This window comes from Mauremys mutica, chromosome 2 (assembly GCF_020497125.1).
Source record: "Mauremys mutica isolate MM-2020 ecotype Southern chromosome 2, ASM2049712v1, whole genome shotgun sequence".
In the NCBI taxonomy this organism is placed as follows: Eukaryota; Metazoa; Chordata; order Testudines; family Geoemydidae; genus Mauremys; species Mauremys mutica.
Window position 1 is genome coordinate 214,512,424 of NC_059073.1, and position 13,340 is coordinate 214,525,763.

At 40.2% G+C, this 13,340-nt stretch overlaps 1 protein-coding gene across 2 annotated transcripts in view; it reads left to right on the forward strand.

Moving 5' to 3' along the window:
• Positions 1-960: 960 nt before the first annotated feature.
• The window catches only part of TOPBP1 (DNA topoisomerase II binding protein 1), a 53,036-nt gene continuing 40,656 nt past the window's right edge, over positions 961-13,340 (forward strand). Inside the window, exons 1-10 of one of the 2 annotated variants that reach the window (XM_045005714.1) lie at positions 961-1,135; positions 2,110-2,197; positions 3,160-3,294; positions 3,893-4,036; positions 8,463-8,644; positions 8,770-8,963; positions 10,657-10,836; positions 11,500-11,669; positions 12,129-12,292; positions 12,874-13,121. In XM_045005714.1, coding sequence (XP_044861649.1) covers positions 2,117-2,197; positions 3,160-3,294; positions 3,893-4,036; positions 8,463-8,644; positions 8,770-8,963; positions 10,657-10,836; positions 11,500-11,669; positions 12,129-12,292; positions 12,874-13,121 — 1,498 coding nt within the window. In that variant the 5' untranslated portion in view covers positions 961-1,135; positions 2,110-2,116. Of the gene's footprint in view, positions 1,136-1,447; positions 1,466-2,109; positions 2,198-3,159; positions 3,295-3,892; positions 4,037-8,462; positions 8,645-8,769; positions 8,964-10,656; positions 10,837-11,499; positions 11,670-12,128; positions 12,293-12,873; positions 13,122-13,340 lie in introns of those variants that run through there. The other variant, XM_045005715.1, reaches the window with a different exon arrangement.

Below are 13,340 nucleotides of genomic sequence, written 5' to 3' on the forward strand. Positions count from 1 at the left end.
ATCATTTGCAAATTAGCAAGGAGGTAGCAAATTCTGCCGGTTGTCCCCATCCCTCCAAATTTGCTATCCCTAGACCACAGGTTCATGTGTAGCAAAGTCTGACAGATAGGGGACAATTTGGCACAATTTGCAACCATTGAAAGTAGCCCTTTGATCGGGTCTGGGTCTGCGCTTCATACCCCCAAGCCTCACCTCCCTTTACACGTACTCACACACAAAACTAGACAACACACCTCAATAATCAAATACATCAATCGCAACTAAGCAAGGAGGCAAATGAAATAAAGCAAATGGGCCCCTATGGGATCAAGTTGGGCTCATGTCTGTCCTCCACACCCCCAAAATCTCACCTCCCTTTACACGTACTCGCACACAAAATGAAACAGCGCCTCAATAATCAAACAAATCAACGGCAAATTAGCCAGAAGCAGCAAATGCTGCAGGTTGAGAGAGAGCAGACCCCATCCCGCCGCATTCGCGACCCGACCAGGTGGTGGCAAGTTCCGGCGGGTAGGAAAAAGACCATGTTCGCACGGCGGAAGCAGCTGCTGGTAGCAACATCGGAGGGATGCGATTTCTGCTGCCCCTCCGGTGGCAGGGCGCCAGCGGGCTGGCTTGAGCGGGTGCGGCCGTTGCTGCGGGGCTGGAGGTAGCCAGGCGCTGACACCCCGAGCCCCAGGAGGCCGCTCCCCACCAGCCGTTACAGCCACGCGCCACGACTCGCCCCCACCCCCCAGCAGGGCGCGCGGGAGCCGAGGCTGCCGCAGGCGTGGAAGCGGCAGGAAGGCATCCAGGGGCGCCGCGCCGCCGGCGGCTCCGTCACGCGGGCAGAAGCTAGTGACGCAAGCGCTGGGAGAAGAACGGGCAGCCAGCGGCACAGAACCCCTCGGGCGGGCCGAAGACGAGAAGCGCGCGCTCGGGCTGTACACGAGGAGGCTAAAGGCGCAGCGGCTTGCCCCTTTAAGAGATGCGCCCGGCCTGCGGGACTTGGTCACGTGATAGGGATGAGTGTGCGCCTGCGCCTCTTAGCATCGTCCGGCGCGCCTGCGCAGCGCGTCTAGCTGTCTTCCCGCCCGCCTTGGGTTACCGGCTGGACAGGCAGTACCTGCGGGAGCGAGCCCACATCATCCACAACGTCAGTTTCCCTCTTCCCCGAGCCCACTCTCCCCTCTAGCCGCCCCGGAATGACCTTCCCGCTCACCAGGGGCCCCGCCGCTTCTGGGCTCCCGGCGGGCCCCAGCACAGCCCGGCGGGAGGGGTCTGAGGGGACAGGTCTGCGGGGGCGCGTGACGTGCCGCAGCGCGTGTGAGGGTTGCGCACGCGAGTGAACCGCTCCCCCTCCCCCTGCGGAGTTTCCGTGAAGGTGTCGCGCGGGGGGAGGGGGGCGCTCGCCTCGCAGGTACTTCCCAGGTACCGCGCCGGGACTCGGCTCGCCCGCTGAGATGTATTGATCCTTTACATCGGGGTGGGCAAACTTTTTGGCCTGAGGGCCCCATCGGGATTCCAAAACTGTATGGAGGACCCCCCCCCCGCCCTTATCCAACCCCCTCTGCTCCCTGTCCCCTGACTGCCCTGACCCCTATCCACACCCCCGCCCCCTGACAGGCGCCCCCTGGGACTCCCACACATATGCAACCGCCCCTGCTCCCTGACTGCCCCCCAGGACTCTCTGCCCCTTATCCAATGCGCTCCTCGCCCCCTTACCATGCCGCTCAGAGCAGCATGTCTGGCAGCCGTGCTCCCAGGGTGCTGCCGCCCAGAGTGCTGGCGGCACGGCAAGCTGAGGCTGTGGGGGAGTGGGGCTAGCCTCCCCAGTTGGGGGGCTCAAGGGCCAGGCAAGATGGGCCCACGGGCCATAGTTTGCCCACCTCTGCTATACATAGTACAGTTATTGGGGCAGTATATGAGCAAATTAGAAGCACTGACATTTCCAGGGCATGAATTGTTCAAAATGTTTGGATACATTTGTTCAAGAAATTCAGAAAAAGCAATAATTTATGTGGAAAAATAAGTTAGGTACATCTCATTAATGCAGGTCTTGGATACATAACATAGTTATTCTGAAAACTAGTACTTAACGTCAAAACTTATTTTTCTTTCATCCATTAGTTAAAGGATGAAAAGTGACAAGGAGCCATTTTTTGTTAAATTTATAAAGTCTTCTGGAAACTCTGAATATTTTTTTAAAGCTCTTGAGGTAAGCACTTTTGGTACCACTATCAGCTGTTTTTTTCCTGAATTTAGTTTTCCATCTAATTATTTTCATGATTATTTGTAGCCTATGAATGCATATATCTGTAAATAAAATGTATTGTTTCTGTAAGATGAAGACATTTAATGTTAGATAATACAGATGCCTTGCTTAACTTTTTTTCTACAACAAGGATCAACATTTTCTTTGTTATATATTTTTACTATATATACATTTGTTATATTTTTACTAATTATAGCTGGTTAGTTTCACTTCTTAATACAGTAGAGAATTCATATAGTGAAATCATTGTTTTGTGAAACCGATTTCCCTGTGGCACCAATCCTATAAGGTGCTGTGTGCCTCTGGAAAGGTGCTGAAGCACTCAAAACTTCTGGCCCAGTCCTGCCTGACATAGCGCTTACTACTGTGAGGTGTTTTTTTTAAATAATTGAAGATAGATTGAATAACCTAGTTAAAAACCTTGACCTCCCCAAGGAGCAAATTGTCCCATGGGGTTTGAATTAATTTATCAAAGGGGTATGCTGTGCCTTGGTAACTAGCATTTGAATGATCATCCCAATCAGACAGTGATTGTAGAGGACCCTCAGCAGTTCCAGAACAAAGTGAGCTGCAATCCTGAGGGTTCAGGTCCCTCATCCACGCTACTATAGCTTCATTGAGGAGGGTGTCAAGTCATTTCTCCCTTGGGAAATCAGTGGGAGTTAGAAGGCTCTCAGCACAGATCAGGTCCAATAGGTGAAAATTTGTACACTGTACATTTCAGTGGATTGAAATAATTTGGTATTTTTGTTCAACTTCACTACAAATTGATTCTTGTATAGTAATTTTGCTATAAGTAATTTCAACTGGATATGCTTTTGCTGTTGCCATAGGATTCATTTAAAGGAATTGTCTAACAGAGGGAAAGGAATTTAAGTATGTTATTGTTTCATGTTTTCTTGCAGTCCATAAAAGAATTTCAGTCAGAAGAATATCTCCAGATCCTTGAAGAAGTGCCAGCACTCAATATAAAAGAGAATGACAAATCCCTTTACATCTGTGACCCCTTTAGTGGCATTGTCTTTAGTCATCTCAAAAAGGTTTGCTACCCACTAGATTGCTATCAAGTGTCCTATTCTTTTTTAAGGAATGCTCATATACGTGATCCTACACATTTTCTCTTTCTGAATTCTGTGTACTGGCTTGTAATGTACACAGTGAATATGTGTAAATACAGTATGCTGTTAAACAGAGTTTCATTGGGAAAATTGCAAAGGATAGGAAAAGCATAAAAGGGAAGACAAGACAAGGTATTCAGTCCTTCAGTCTCAATTGCCTCTGCTTCTGCAGGACCTGTGGCCACCTTTTTTGTTTCTCCCAGTCATAGAGCAGCCTGGGAAAATGGCATGGTTGCAGTGATCTCTGAGATGTTGCAGTAGCAAAGGATAGGGTAGCCAGAGCTCAGTGGTGCTCCAGACATTGCCTCTGTTACCTATGCTGGGGCCAGCTCTATTCCATGTGAGGATTTCTCTAAGTTTGAGCAGTCCCCAGCCAATCGGTTGGTCACTTTCAACCGCTTCGTGTTACTGGAATGGGATGTAGGATGTTCCCCAAGATGTTTTTTTTGACAAGGTCACTTTTTTCTGAGAAAAGTGTCACCCTTCCTTCCATATTAATCCTCTTTGATCTTTGTTGCAGCTTGGCTGTAGAATCGTTGGACCACAGGTAGTCATATTTTGTATGCAGCACCAGCGATGTGTCCCGAGAGCCGAATATCCTGTTCATAATATGGCCATGGCTGATATAACAATATCCTGTACTAGTCTTGAAAAAGAAACTAGGGTAATACATTACAGTATATAATGGAAGAATAATTGTTCAGCTAGATTTTTGTGAAGTTTACTTCCAGATACAGCATTAACAAGATTTATTGGTTAAGCCAGGGGTCAGCAACCTTTCAGAAGTGGTGTGAATACCTCTAATTTAAGGTTTCGCATGCCAGTAATACATTTTAACATTTTTAGATGGTCTCTTTTTATGTCTATAATATATAACCAAACTATTGTTGTATGTAAAGTAAATAAGTTTTAAAAAATGTTTAAGAAGCTTCATTTAAAATTAAATTAAAGTGCAGAGCCCCCTGGACTGGTGGCCAGGCCCGGGCAGTGTGAGTGCCACTGAAAATCAGCTCGCGTGCCGCCTTCGGCACACGTGCCATAGGTTGCCTACCCCTGGGCTAAGCCTTTGTAAATGCATTTTGCACTTACTGAAAACTTTTAAGTCAGGAATACAATTTAAATATATAGAGAGTTAATTTTTAAATGATGATGTGATGATGTTTCCATCTGAATATTTTTTGTCTCTTTGAATGAGTTAAAGTTCCCATTCTAATCTTCTAGACTAAGAAAACGTCTGTAGTTTTACTTTGGGTGTTTGGATACATTTAACTTTTTCTCAATCGACTACTTTGTTTAAAGAATGACATTATCAAAGAGATCAGCAGAAACCTCAGATCTGTGTTATACAAGTTGTATGTAGAAAAAAAATACTTCATTGGTTGTTGGGGGTGGGGGCATAGGAAACTATTGAATAATTTATAGCATTCATGAACTGACTTGAGATCTAGATGGATTTTCTGGCTAGTTGTCTACAGCTAAGATGTCACAGACTATATAATGTGTTACTGTTTATCTCAAACTATAAAGTAATTAAAGATTTAATACTTAGGCTACTCTGAATTTCTGTTAAATATTGAACATTTTGATCACACTTCATATTAAGGTTCCATTTATAAAGGCTTAATAAATTATGAATAGGTGTTTGAATAGCTAGTTAGTTATTAACCTGGACTCTAATTGATTATCTTATAATCATCTATAATAACTTCTACTGATGTGCTTATAGTAGGGCTGTCAATCACAGTTAACTCATGTGATTAACTCAAAAAAATTAATCACGATTAATAAAAAATAGTTGCGATGAATTGCACTGTTAAACAATAGAATACCAGTTGAAATGTATTTAATAATTAATTTTTGGATGTTTTTCTACATTTTCAAATATATTGATTTCTATTACAACACAGAATACAAAGTGTACAGTGCTCACTTTATATTATTATTTTGTATTACAAATATTTGCACTGTAAATATGATAAACAAAATAAATAGTATTTTTCAATTCATTTCATACAAGTATTGTAGTGCAATCTCTTTATCATGAAAATGTAACTTACAAATGTAATTTTTTTTTTTTTGGTTACATAACTGCACTCAAAAAGAAAACAATGTAAAATGTAGAGCAGTGGTCCCCAACCTTTTCTATGGGGCAGGCACCAGACGACTACCCGCTGAGGACCGTGGCCGCTGGACAAGCAGCCGCCGAAATGCCGCCATGAAGCGGTAATGTCAAGAGGTGTCACTGCCGAAATGCCGCCGTGAAGGAGTGTCATCAAGAGGCGTCGCTGCCGAAATGCCGCCGAAATTCAGTGGGATTTCGGTGGTAGCGCTTCTTGACGTTGCCACTTCTTGATGGCATTTCAGCGACTGCTTGTCTGATGGCCAGTAGGTGGGCGCACATGGATGCCCCGGTGGGAGCCATGGCGCTGTTTGATTATGCTGTTGTTATTGCCAGTGCTGTTATGATAAATAATATTATGCAAGAAGAGTGATACAGAGTGTTCTTAAGGGAAGGTGGAAAGGAGAACAAAGGGACACACAAGCAGAGACCCAAACGCCATGGCACCCGCGGGCACCGCGTTGTGGACCTCTGATGTAGAGCCTACAAGTCCACTCAGTCCTACTTCAGCCAATTGCTCAGACAAACAAGTTTGGTTAAAATTTGCAGGAGATAAAGCTGCCCAGTTCTTGTTTACAATGTCACCTGAAAGGGAGAACAGGTGTTCACATGGCACAGTTATAGCTGGCATCGCAAGATATTTACATGTCAGATGCACTAAAGATTTATATGTCCCTTCATGCTTCAACCGCCATGCCACAGGACATGTGTCCATGCTCGATAACGAACCAAAGCAGAGCGGACCAACACATGTTCATTTTCATCATCTGAGTCAGCAGAAGGTTGATTTTCTTTTTTGGCGGTTTGAGTTCTGTAGTTTCCGCATCTGAGTGTTGCTCTTTTAAGACTTCTGAAAGCATGCACCACACCTCGTCCCTCTCAGTTTTTGGACGGCACTTCAGATTCTTAAACCTTGGGTCGAGTGCTGTAGCTATTTTTAGAAATCTCACATTGGTACATTTTTTATGTTTTGTCAAATCTGCAGTGAAAGTGTTCTTAAAATGAACATGTGCTGGGTCATCCTCTGAGACTGCTATAACATGAAATATATGGCAAAATGTGGGTAAAACAACAGTATACATACAATTCTCCTCCAAGGAATTCAGTCACAAATTTAATTAACGCATTAGCTTTTTTAACGAGCATCATCGGCATGGAAGCATGTCCTCTGGAATGGTGGCCGAAGCATGAAGTGGCATAGGAATGTTTAGCATATCTGGCATGTAAATACCTTTTGACGATGGCTACAACAGTGCCATGTGAATGCCTGTTCTCGCTTTCAGGTGACATTGTGAACAAGAAGTGGGAAGCTTTATCGCCTGCAAATTTTAACCAAACTTGTTTGTCTGAGCGATTGGCTGAAGTAGAACTGAGTGGACTTGTAGGCTCTAAAGTTTTACATTGTTTTATTTTTGAATGCAGTTTTTTTTGTACATAATTCTACATTTGTAAGTTCAACTTTCATGAAGCAAATACTCAACAGCAACTACACACCACATAACAAAAACACTAACCCAGGAACCAGTCCCTGCCACAAACCCCGTTGCCAGCTCTGTCCGCATATCTATTCAAGGGACACCATCATAGGACCTAACCACATCAGCCACACCATCGGGCTCGTTCACCTGCACATCTACCAACGTGATATATGCCATCGTGCCAGCAATTACCCTCTGCCATGTACAAAGAATAAATTGACACAAATCAGACATCAAGAATTGTAACATTCAAAAACCAGTAGGAGAGCACTTCATTCTCCCTGGACACTCAATAATAGACTTAAAAGTGGCAATTCTTCAACAAAATAACTTCAAAAATGAACTTCAACGAGAAACTGCAGAACTGGAATTAATTTGCAAACTGGACACCATCAATTTAGGCCTGAATAAAGACTGAGAGTGGCTAGGACACTACAAAAAGTAATTTTCCCTCTGATACTCACACCTTCTTGTTAACTGTTGAGAATAGGCCACTTCCACCTTGAATTGGCTTTGTTAGCACTGACCCCCCACTTGGTAAGGCAACTCCCATCTTTTCATGTGCTGTAATATATATATACTGCTTACTGTATTTTTCACTCCATGGATCTGATGAAGTGGGTTTTAGCCCACAAAAGCTTGTGCCCAAATAAATTTGTTAGTCTCTAAGGTGCCACAAGGACTTCTTGTTGTTTTTGCTGATACAGACTACCACAGCTACCACTCTGGAACCTGTTTTCATGATAAAGAGATTGCACTACAGTACTCGTATTACGTGAATTGAAAAATACGATTTCTTTTGTTTTTTACAGTGCAAATATTTGTAATAAAAATTAATATAAAGTGAGCACTGTACACTTTGTATTCTGTGTTGTAATTGAAATCAATATATTTGAAAATGTAGAAAACATCCAAAAATATTTAAATAAATGGTATTCTATTATTGTTTAACAGTACGATTAATTGTGATTAACTTTTTAAATCACAATTGCGATTAATTTTTTAATCGGTTGACAGCCCTAACTTATAGCCATGTATAATACATGGTACTCATGTATATATCATGCTTATGGCATCTATTACTCATTTGTTAACCCCTTACAAACTATTTATAAATTTATTCTTAATAAAAATATGACATTTTTTCTTAAGAGACTGTTTCTGTCTAGTAATAGTATGTGATGTGGATTCCTGGGTAGTAAACAGAACACAGGCATTTTTTCTTATTTAATCTGGATTGTAAATGTGTTCTGGAGGGCGCAATCCCCTGGAATTCACTATTTTACCATTTTTAAAGAGATTCCTTCAAAATTGTTCATTTCTATGTAGGCAAAATATATTTTTCTGTTTTAAAGCTGCCATAAAGTTAAGTTCCAGGAGAAATCACAGGACATGGAGTAATATTTAAAAAAAAATATAAGCAATATTAAAATATACATTTTGTTGTTTGACTACTTTATTTGCTTTTTTTTTTTTTTTCTTTTGCTCTTTAGGAAGAAGTTCATAAGTATGTACAGATGATGGGTGGCCGTGTGTACAGAGATCTCAATGCATCAGTAACTCATCTTATAGCTGGAGAAGTTGGCAGCAAGAAATATTTAGTGGCTGCTGCTCTGAAGAAACCCATATTGCTTCCCACTTGGGTAAAAGCATTGTGGGAGAAGTCGCAACAAGGGTAAAAGAACCACTTCTTGTATTAGGAAATATTAAATCTTGTACTGGTTCTAGACTATATTTATTCCTTTGGAGGTGTGTTGGGAAAAGATCTGTCTTATTTTCTTTCTTTTTTCCCCCCTTCAGTATGATTAGATACACAGATATAAGCATGGAAGACTTCATATGTCCTTTATTTCGTGGCTGTACAATCTGTGTAACTGGCTTAAGTAGTGTGGACAGGAAGGAGGTCCAGCGTCTCACTACTGAGCATGGTGGTCAATACACAGGGCAGCTCAAGATGAATGAGTGCACCCACCTCATTGTTCAAGAGCCAAAAGGTAGATATTCTTTAGTCAATTTAAGTTTGAAGGGACAACTTAGCGTAAAGCTAAGCATGTGCATAAGTGTTTGGAGAATCAGGGCCTAGATCTGTATCTGTTTGATTATGCTGTTGTTATTGCCAGTACTGTTATGATAAATAATATTATGCAAGAAGAGTGATACAGAGTGTTCTTAAGGGAAGGTGGAAAGGAGAACAAAGGGACACACAAGCAGAGACCCAAACGCTATCAGAGGAGGGAAGGGGAGAGGCCAACAGAAAAGAAAAAATATAATCTAAATTTTGGTGAAATCAGGAGACTTAAGAATTTTAATTATGATATTAATTGGATTACAAATAAACTTGAAGATAAAATTTTCCCACTAAAATTTCTTAATTTCAAAAATAAAATTAAAGCACTACTTTGTTCTTTGTAGTTTTGTTTGAGACACACTGGACTGAATTTTTAAATTTCCTCCCTACTTTTCCCAGGCAATTATTTTGTGATTTCTCTTTTTCCCAACTTGAAGCCTCAAAATCTTGTTATGGCAATTCTGTCTCTGGCCAAAGAGCTTGGCATAGCTCCTTCAGTGGGACTGTCAGCTCTGCAGAACAATGTGAGGCATTTTCGTCACTGGGTCTGAATGCTGGAGTGCGCAGATACCAGAATGATGAAAGCAGTATAAACACTTGTATAGACACTTCCAAAGCATGTCAGTCTGGAATTTGTGAGCCAAGTAAGACTAAAATCTGATTGCAACATGACAGAATGTGCTAATGCTGACTGCCCCGTTTGATTTTTTTTTTTTTAAATTTAAGACAGTTATAAACAGCTAATTGTAGATGAGATTAACATTGTTGGTAGCTCAGCCAACCATATATTTTAATTTTCCATACACAATACAATCATATTGGTTAAAAGGTTGCGAAAGTTTTAACCTTTGATGTTTTGCAACTTTGGTGTCACAACTGTGAAATATATCCCCTTGATAACATGGTCACAAGATTACTTTTTTGCTAGCTGACAGTTGCTTTCCATATTAAGTATGTGAATAAAAGTATGCATTTGATTTTATATATAATATATTATAAAAACACATAGTTTTTAGGCCGTAAAGTCATGAGTTCAAATTCCATAGCAGAACTTTGGACTAATGTCTAATGTTAGCACTACAGTGAAGTACAGATGAACTATAAAACTGATATTTTTATAGCATCCTGCAAGACGTAAGTATATTAATCATTAATATTGCTTAGTATGATTATTGTTTAGTAGTATTGCTGTTCATCTGTATCTGACATCTAGCAGTTCCTTCTGCCAATTTCTTGTTGCGGTTCAGATGGAAGTTTAAGATCTCATGGTAGTTTTCAAAACAGAAAACCTAACAGATAAAAACAGAATTATTTGGCTAGTGTGCTTTTAAAGCAAATTAGAATAGCTTGATTATGAAAGCTGTACTATAAAATCAACAAATAATCTTAGGCAATAGTACTGTCAGAGGAACCAAATTACACTGATCAGCTTTAGTGAATTTGATGTAAACTGCCACTTGGAAGAGCCCCTTGGTATTTGAGAATGTATTGGTAATTACCACCTCCAAATGCAGTTTTTGTTTTAACTTTCTTGATTTTGCAATATGTGGTCATTCTTTCAGAATTGTCACTTTTGGAGCATTAGCCTTTTATTGATTGTGATTTGTCTTTATATAAAGGCCAGAAATATGAATGTGCCAAAAAATGGAATGTGCAGTGTGTGTCCATCCAGTGGTTTTTTGACAGTATTGAGAATGGCTTCTGCCAGGATGAGGCAATGTATAAGACCGAGTCTGTACAAAAGCAAAATACCACACCCAGTACATCAACTCCTACTAGCCAAGCCAGCAAACCTGACAGTAAGTAAGACATCTCAGTATACTGAGTGAGTTGATGAAATTTCAGTTAAGGGAAAGGAAATGTTTCAGTTGAGTGGGCTGCTACCAACTCTAACTGCACTAAAATTTTGGTAATGAGGCCCTGATCCTGAAAACACATGCTTAAATATAAGTACATGGGTTTATTCACATGCCTGAAGTTAAGTGTGTGTGTGTGTTTGCAGGGTCAGGGTCCAATTTTTTTTTTATATATATATATATATATATAGATATAGATATTTATTTTTGGTCCGCTTAGGAGCATTGGAGGGCAACAACCAAGAGCAGACTGTGTTCATATCAAATGTAAATGCATCTAATTTAGTAGATGGCCACAAAGCTTGTTGAGCAGAATAAGTTTTCAAAAACTGTTCTCCCACATCTTAAGGCTGACAGTTCTTCTGGAGAAAGAGGAATATGAGTTCTGTGTAAACGCCATTGCTAATAGTGAGAGCATACTGAATTTTGGTGTAATGGAACCCTACATTTTAACAGAGGCTAGACTATGCATTATTGTGGTTTTCAGGTTTTGTCTTCCTTATTAGCATGGCAAAATCATATTTGACAATCATGTGTCCTGTTTGGTTAAGCAGTGGGAGAGACTAACTTATTTTCTTCTTTTTTTTATTTTAACTTTATTTAAAGGTCGTACCCTTTCAGATGTCAGCCACATTTCCAATATCAGTTTGAATGGCATTAATGAAACTGCGTGTAGCTCTGCTGTGAACAGTAGGCTGGATCCTCCTCCTGATGATCTGGAAAATTTGGATATCAGTTCTTTTCAAGCCCCTGATGATTTACTAGATGGGTGTCGAGTAAGTTTTAACAATGTACAATTCTGAAATGACCAGTTATCATTTGGATGCAGCTAGTCTGGGTCTCCTGTAGTTATTGGTACAGTAAAATGTAGTTCCACTCCCAGCACAAAGATATAATGTATTTCAAGATAAACCAAACTAGACTGTTTATAATGTATTTGGGGTACTGGAAAAAGTGTCTTCAAATTGGAGTTGGATAAGATGTGAAGCAGTATTGGCAACTTTAATGGAAAATATTTTATTGGCATTTCCTTCTGTTAGTGGGATGTTGAGTTGTGCAAGACAAAGTCACAAGGATGAGCACTGAGGATGGAATAATTTCTTTGTTATTTTGCAATTTTTCATAAGCTAAAGCTTGTGTGTTTGTATGTTTCTTTGGTTGGGTAATGAATGGTATCAAAATACAACTACTTCAACCAAAAATATCTTACCCTGTTCTTTTCTTTCTCCTTGCAGATTTATCTCTGTGGCTTCAGTGGCAGGAAGTTAGATAAAATGAGAAGGCTTATTAACTGTGGTGGTGGTGTTCGATTTAATCAACTCAATGAAGATGTCACCCATGTTATTGTGGGAGAATATAATGATGAACTGAAGCAGTTTTTGAACAAGACTACTCACAGGTTCTGATACCTATGCTTAAAAGACACTTCTATAATCATGTTTCCTCTTGTAAACAAAGAAAATACGTATTGATTAAACTTTTTTTGGACTAAATAGCTGTGTATACTGTAGAGATAAAAATTGTAAAGACCATTAAGTTGTGGTCACTAATCAACAACATTTTACCCCTGGAAATAGTGTTTTTTAAGTAGCATATCTCCTCACATTCAACAGAAAAAAATTATTAGCTAAGGAAGATTATATGAAAATTCTAGAAACCCTCAATATTTGTGATAAATTACATTTTTCTTGTATTTCTTGTAGAAAATGTGTAAAAATCCATATTCTCAAACTTTGAAATATTCACTAAATGCTAAAGGCTGCAGTGTGGATGCAACTCAAACTTTTTTGTTTTAACTGGAGTCAGATGAGTGTCACAAACTTCGTACAGAAACACAAGTGTACTTGTAGAGTGAGCAGTGCCTGAGAGGGAAAAAAACATAGGTTAAAATGGTTTTGAGAGCCATCTTACGTACGTGTGTGTGTGTGTGTGTGTGTGTGTTTGTTGGTTTGTAATATAAAGAATAATTTTATTTTATAGGCCTCATGCAGTGACAGCAAAATGGTTGCTGGAGTGCTTTGGTAAGGGTTACTTACTTCCAGTGGAGCAGTACATCCCTCTGAATTTCCAGCCAATAGAAAATACAATTTTGGAGCAACCTGGAATTAAGCGAACTGTTCCCAAAAGTAATAGTCTCACAAAAAAAGAAGCTGTGAAGCTTGTACAGCATCAGAATGCAGATGAAGACGACCTCCTCTCTCAATATGTGAATAATGATTCCACATTAAGTAAGTTCTGGTCCAAGCACTTCATAAAAAGACAAAATTTATGTATAGCTCTTCTGAAAAGCTTGTGGTGCTATCTACCACGATGGACATAGAAAAATGTAGTTACCTGATTTTAATCATATGTAAAGAAATTGCAATTCATACTCCATAGCGTGTACATTTTTAAAACCTTCACATGGTTTGTATATTAATTTCCCTATTGTACTTAAGAAAACAATA